This window comes from Apaloderma vittatum, unplaced genomic scaffold (genome assembly GCF_000703405.1).
Source record: "Apaloderma vittatum isolate BGI_N311 unplaced genomic scaffold, ASM70340v1 scaffold27050, whole genome shotgun sequence".
Classification (NCBI taxonomy): domain Eukaryota; kingdom Metazoa; phylum Chordata; class Aves; order Trogoniformes; family Trogonidae; genus Apaloderma; species Apaloderma vittatum.
This window is the reverse complement of record NW_009695433.1, coordinates 2,946-9,831: the sequence shown is the minus strand read 5'-3', so window position 1 is coordinate 9,831 and position 6,886 is coordinate 2,946. Positions and strand designations below refer to the sequence as shown.

Below are 6,886 nucleotides of genomic sequence, written 5' to 3'. Positions count from 1 at the left end.
CAGGAAGAAATGGAATGCTTTTTTTTTTTCCCCCCCTCTAGGTTTGGATACGTGCAGTTAAATTATTCAGCTTCAGAATCGCGTTAGCAGCTTCGTGTACGAGGGCAGCTCCTGCCCCGGGCTACGCGATAGGAAGCGATAAAAGCGTTGAAATTTGGCGGTTTTTACCAAATTTGAAGGGTGCTTGGAGGAAGGGGAACTGTTGCACGCTTGCGTTTTTGAAATCGGCGGGTGTCGGCAATCTGGGGCCGCGAGTCTAAATTTAAACCAACCGATACTTCCCGGCGCCCAAGCTGTGGTTTCGGCGAAGCGCGCGGAGGGTTTTGGGGTTCGTTAAGCCGACCGGTGACTCGCCGTCCTCTTCCAAGGTGACGGAGTTGGTGCTCGATAACTGCCGATCCAGCAACGGCGAAATCGAAGGCCTGAACGATTCCTTTAAAGAGCTCGAGTTCCTCAGCATGGCCAACGTGGAGCTGACGTCGCTGGCCAAGCTCCCCACGTTGAGTAAGCTCCGAAAGGTACGTGCGGCCCCGCTCCGCCGGCGGTGGAGAGGTAAAAAGCTGCGGGGAACGACCTGCAGGCGCGACGCTGGGGCTCTGTGAGGTGGAGGGCATCATCCTGTTGCCGTCCGTGTCCAGTGTGTGAGGGTTTGATAAGCTCTGAAATAGTTTGGGGTATCGGCTGTTAATTGTGGCCAACGACTCGTGGGGCTGGTAAAGCCGTGGAGGTTGGCCATTGCTGGTGGTTGAGGAGAGGCCGTTGTGTTGGCCTGATGGTGAAGTTCTGTCACACGGCGCTGGCCGGGTAAAGGCTCGTGGTGAATTTCACGTTTCTGATTTCCAAACCCATTTTTCGGGAGTGGTTTTTAATTCCCCAGGGAGCCTCGAAGGAACTTCCTGACAGCTAAAGCCTGTTGACTTGCGCGGCTCTTCCCAAGTGTTGCAATTAACCTGTTAACGATCCAAAATGACCTGGTTTGGATCTAATGGTAAGAAGCCAACTGCTTCATGACTTTTTTTCCTTTTTTTTTCTTTTTTTTTTTTTTTTTGGTGATAGTTGGAGCTGAGCGACAACATCATTTCAGGAGGCCTGGAGGTCCTCGCGGAGAGGTGTCCGAATCTCACATATCTAAATCTAAGCGGCAACAAAATCAAAGATCTCGGCACTGTGGAAGCTCTTGTAAGTACAAAGTGAGAGGGGCCGAGGGAAAACTTTAAATACTGTTGGTTTTATCAGGAATAAATTAACATTTTTGGCAACGGAACGGTACAAACGTAGCTGTGAGGGCTGCGTGTGAGCAGGTTTTTCAGGCGCAGCGTAGAAACAGCAAATGAGGGGTTTAATACGATGGCAAAAATTAGCGAGCACGAAGATCCAGCGTGATACCTGCTGGTGTTCCTTTGCAGCTGAAAGGCAGGCGAAATTAAATTTCTTCTCTTTACCTGGCATAGGTTTTATATTTTAGGGGGTTTTTGATTTTTTTCCTTACCAGCTCAGGTGAAATGGATCCTGTGGTGTTTGAGGTTTGTCGGGTGTTCCACTCGGTCCTGACTTGATTAACTCAGTGTCACAGTTGTTAAGAGGCAGCGCTTGTAAAGGCGCCGCCGTAAAATTCCTTCGGTGGCGGTGGCAGGATGAACTGAAGAAGAGATTTTTTGAGCTTCGGTTTCGTCTTTGAAAGGAAAGGAGCCAAGTCAGGTCTCGGCAATCCCCTCACGCTCATTTGTTGAGGTGTGGTTTGTCTGATAAGGAACTGGCTGAAGTTAGGATGGGGCTGTGGGGTCGCTGAAACACAGGAGGAAGCTCCAGGCGCTGCCTCGTCGCCTGGTTTTTCAACCGATTATGGGGTTTTTTTAGGGCTTTGGTACAGGCTGCGTGTTTTTAAAACTGCTAAAGATTCTCCATTGACTTGGTCGACCAGATAAAGCAGTTACAGTGCTCTGTAGAAGGAACACACGCTCTTGTTTAGACGTTGCAGGTGGCTCCTTCCGTGTGTGTGTGAAGTCTGAAGGGTGAGAAGAATTGCCAGTGGTTTGGTTTGGAAAGCAAGTTCTGTATCATAGTCACAAATCCTACCCAGAGCCTCTTGCCGGCCCTTCACGAGATGCTTTTCGCTTTTATTTTCAGCAAAATCTCAAAAACTTGAAGAGCCTTGACCTATTCAACTGTGAGATTACGAACCTCGAGGATTACAGGGACAGCATCTTTGAGCTGCTTCAGCAAATCACGTACCTAGATGGGTTTGATCAGGAAGATAACGAGGCACCGGATTCGGAAGATGATGACGATGAGGGTAACTTGTGCCCTAAATGATTGGGGAACGGTACGCGGGGTCATGTCTGCCCGGGGGCTGCTCACGCAGTGAAAGGTGGAAGCCTCTAATTATAAGAACTCAATGAAAGGCAATTAGTTGATAGGAGGAATGTGAAAATAAACCCAATATTTGGAAATAGATTTATGGGATATTAAGTTGGAAATGAATAGGTGTTAAATCACCTTGTCATTTCTCATAACGTGCTTAACCGAAGCTGTGAAAGCGATTATACGGGCAGACACAGAAACCGAGTAAGAGATCATCTCTTTGGGACTGTAGGTGTCTCATAGTTCCTAGGCGGCGATTAAATAAGATACATGTAATCTGTTAAGCTGGTTTTGCCTCTAAATATTTTAGGGTTTGATTTTTGTGGAGAAGCCTCTCTTCTCCTCTCACCGACGAAACCCTGGGCTCCCTCATAGGAGTTTGCATACGTGGCTGCTTCAGGCGTCAAGAATGTTGCCCGAGGCTTGTGATGTGAAAACATCTGTAGCCTTTCTTTGGGGGCGAAAAAAATCAAGAAGATTAACTTCATTAAAATTGTGCTTGTTTCCCACGCGGTGTCTGCATTTGAAAAAAAAAAAAACCACATAAAAAAAAACCCCAAACCCCTCTGGGAAAGAAGTTACAACTGGCTTGAGCTGGTGTATACAAACTTGGATAAAGAGGAGTTAATAAAACATAACTTTTAGCTTAAGCGTATCCTTTATTTCAGAAGGAGATGAAGATGATGATGATGAAGATGAGGATGAAGCTGGTCCTCCCGGAGAGTATGAAGAGGAAGATGATGAAGACGATGGAGGTTCTGATTTGGGGGAAGGGGAAGAGGAGGAGGAAGTCGGTCTTTCGTACCTGATGAAAGAAGAAATTCAGGTAAAGTTTGGAAATCCAATCGAATCTAAGAAGTGAAGAGAAACTGTGGTTTTAACGCAATTCCCCGTCGATTCGGACGTGTTTTGCTGTAGTAAATGGTGGGGTTGTTACCGTCCGTGCACTTGAAAACGTTCTTGGCCGTGTGAGTTGCCGTGGAGAATGGCCCACCGGATCTTTTGAGGAGTGCTGTGCTAAAAAGCAAGATAAGAAAATACACACATTTTACCAGGTTATGAGTAGATCTTGCAGATACAAACTGGCCGTGCCCAAGCAATGATCAGGTAGAAGTAAAATCCGTGAGTCCTGGTTTGTGCTTCCCTGACAGCTACAGGGGTTTCGGAGGGAGAACGACCTTGGTGGGGATTTGTGCGCAGGCAACTCGCACTTTTCGCATCAAATAAACTCTTTTGGGTGTCACTTCCATTCCTGGTACTTTTGATAAGAGCTCACTTCCCATCAGCTGCGTGTCACGTCGGCCTGCAGAAGATCTTGAACTTGACTCTTTGCTGTCCTTCGGTTTGTTCTCGTGTGATTTGCTTACAAACGTAACCTTGTTTCTGCGTTACTCCTCTGACGAGGTAATGGCTGTAGCGCAGCTCAGGAAGCCACAGCTGAATAGTTAAATCTGGTTTGAAACCAACACCTTAGAGGTGGTTCTTTGGGAAATGAACGACGTGCTGTGAGCGTGCTGCACAACCAGACACAGCCTTCGTGTTTGGCGAGGTTGGGAGCAGGCGGTGGGCAGGGCGAGGGGTGGGAAGGTTTGGAGGTGCAGGTGTCCGGTAGCAAAAACTTCACGTAGAGCGTGGCCTCAGAACAGAGAAGGGGTGGAATTTTCCCGATTTTTTGCTCAACATCAACATGTAAAGCAAAACTTCAATTGTAAAAACCATCTCCCTGTGTCTGTAAAGGATGAAGATGATGACGATGACTATGTTGAAGAAGGAGGTGATGAGGAGGAGGGAGGTAAGTTCTTTCTGAAGTTGTGACTAAACCAGTTGGTTCTTCAGAGTTCTTCAACTTGACACGTTTGGGTTGTGCAATTTAGTGGCGTAAATCCCCGTTTGGCTGGTCTGTTCCTGAAGGTCTGTGAAATGTTTCAGGATTGGTTTAAGCAAGAGCTGGTAGTGAAGTAGCTGTGCAGTATTTGATAGGTTTTGTCTGCTCCCTTGTAAAATTAAAACAAGAAATGACAGTTTTCAAAGGCTCTTGTTGAAGCTGTTTTCTAAAGTGAACGACTACATCTCCTACACAGTTAGTAATTTTAATTTTCCAGCACGGAGAGGAGAGGGACTCTTCTGTCTACCTTGCAAATGTCACATGGGTGTAAAATACCTTGGTTCCTGCACTGGAGGCCCCACTGGTGAAGCCCCAGAAGCAGCTGCAGCAGCTCTGTCTTGCCCTTTATCAAGCTAAAAGTGGCTTTTCCAGTAAAACCTTCGTGCTTTGGAGGCAGCTCCTAGAGGCGAACTCAACGTGGTCTCTTGTGTCATGACTTAACTCGCGAGCTTCATTGTATTTTTTTTCTACCTAGTCTTTTTATCAACGGTTGTAACTTTTTAATTTCTTAAGTTATCATTTTGGTGTCAGACACAGGCAAAAGCTTGCAAAAAAAACCCCCAAAGTGAGTGTGTGTGTGGTTCACGGTGCTGTCAGACAGCACGGCGCGTCGCATGGGTATAACCGCTGGAGAAGTCGTAGCGTTCTTACAGGCTGATGCTGTTTCTTTAGTGTCTTGCAGAACATCAAGTTCTGTCTGTACAGTGTGGGTTATTTTAGTATTTTGTCGTAAAATAACTTGCTATTTTACCTTTCGATATTTTTAAAAAGGACCTGAAAGAAGTTAAAATCTTAAAATTAGCTGGCTTTTCCTTCCTTGCTCTTCCAGAACTTGGCTTTTCTAGTGGTTAGGATCTTGGTCCCAACCCTTAAAACTTTGCTGCTTGAGGTGGTTGGTATTAACCCTGCAGCCTGGTTCCACACCTGTGTAAAACTGTAGAGTTGAGTTGGTGTTTCTCACCAGACTAGTCCCCACCTCACCTGTGCGCTTGGCTCGACGGAGCAGTTTTTGGAGATGCATCTTGGAAAAACTGGAATTCTGAAGTAGTAATGCTAATTCCTTGCTTTTTACAAATGCAGGCTTCGAATCTATTAAGCCAACGAAGCAGGCGGTCAGGATGGCTAATGAGCCAGGAAATGACTGCTGGAAAAGAAATCTATTAGATTTGACGAAATTGCATTTCATGATTTCACCACCAGAGCGCACAGTCCACGGGCTGAATTAAGCACGTTTCTAAGAATAAGCTCCAAGATGTTGATGCAAGATGCTCGTATCGGTTTGGCGCTGGAGAGGGAACGGAGAGGGTTTCACTTGGTATCTGCAGAAACTGCTGGCGTTGAGGCAGGGTGTTTGCAGCTACCGACAGGTAACGGCGAGGAGACAGAAAACTGTCATTTGTGGTTTAGTTCACAAAGATGTGTTAACAGAAACACTTTTTCTTTATGTAACTCAACTTTGTATCAATAATTCCTGTTCCAGCAGCGGGTGCATTAACAGCAGACAAACAGATAAATTCATTTCACTTACCTTTTCTGAAAGTCTGACGTTGCGCTGATGATGTCTGAGGGTGGAAGGTAACACGCTGTCTGCACGTGTCTTTTCCTTAGCAGGGGGCGTCCGAGGGGAGAAGAGGAAACGAGACCCTGAAGATGAAGGCGAGGAAGAGGAGGATTAATTGGTTAGAGACACAAGTAGGACCAGACTCTTTCAGTTCCAGAATACGCAATAGTGATTATGCAGATCTGTATGTCTCCATGTACCATAGATGTCCCCACAGAAGATAATATGTTAACTTTTTATAGGAGAAGTGTGGTTTTACTATTCTTGCCCTTTTTATCATTCCAAATAAGATATAATAGCCTGTTAGTGAACCTCTATGTAGAGAACAATTTTCAGCCCTATAATCACTGAAGCCATTGTCAAGTTTTTTTCCCCCTAGGCTTTTATTTGGAGCTCTTTGATTTTCTACAAGCTTGCTGTGTTGGTCATCGTTAGCCCCGAGTTAAAACACCCGTTTCATGTGGGTTTAATAGGGTGAATTTCCTTCAAGATTTTCGAGTTTTTATACTTCAAAAGCTGAACTCAAACCCGCTATATGGCAAATTCCGGTCTCTCTTCACCAAGACGTTGACAGTAGTCTGAATTTACCAGGGATTCTATTGGAACTCAGCAACTAGGTTACACCTTTATTTCAGCTTTCTGAAAGGTGACTCCTGTCATATTTTCTGAAGTCTTCGATCCCATTTTGTGTGTTACGTTGGAAAGCCTAAGTGGGTTTCAGAAGATTATTTTTAATTCCTGCTTGTTCAGATGTTCAGGGTTTGCTCGAGTACTCGCTGGATACCCTCGAGAACGTCTCGTGGCAAACCGAGAGGGTCGTAACCCATAAATTTTCTCCAAAACACGTAGTTGTCGCAGGTATTAACAGAAGCAAATAATGTGTAGTTTTAAACCGTTTCGCTAGAAGTCTCTGTTAAACTTTCACTCACTTCGCATTGTCATTTTGGGAATTCTGCAACAGTCGTGGCATTTGGCTATAAAATATATGCATTTCTAATGCAGACGGTAACGGGTAACTCCTTCAGGCACGTGTGTTGCTTTTCTGTTTGTGTTTTTCCTTTTTTTTTTATTTCAAACAC

At 45.4% G+C, this 6,886-nt stretch overlaps 1 protein-coding gene across 5 annotated transcripts; it reads left to right on the top strand.

The window, feature by feature from the left end:
* The first annotated feature begins 338 nt into the window (after positions 1-338).
* On the top strand, positions 339-5,922 carry ANP32E (acidic (leucine-rich) nuclear phosphoprotein 32 family, member E). 5 transcript variants are annotated; one of them, XM_009871361.1, is made up of 7 exons: positions 369-518; positions 1,057-1,179; positions 2,128-2,293; positions 3,030-3,187; positions 4,099-4,153; positions 5,549-5,551; positions 5,855-5,922. In XM_009871361.1, the coding sequence occupies exons 1-7, from the start codon at positions 459-461 to the stop codon at positions 5,920-5,922; spliced, it is 633 nt and encodes a 210-aa protein (XP_009869663.1). In that variant the 5' UTR covers positions 369-458. The 5 variants fall into 5 exon arrangements, with proteins under 5 accessions (XP_009869655.1, XP_009869663.1, XP_009869670.1 ...); XM_009871353.1 differs by lacking the exon at positions 5,549-5,551 and having other exon boundaries at positions 339-518; positions 3,033-3,187; XM_009871368.1 differs by lacking the exon at positions 5,549-5,551.
* The last annotated feature ends 964 nt before the right edge of the window (positions 5,923-6,886 follow it).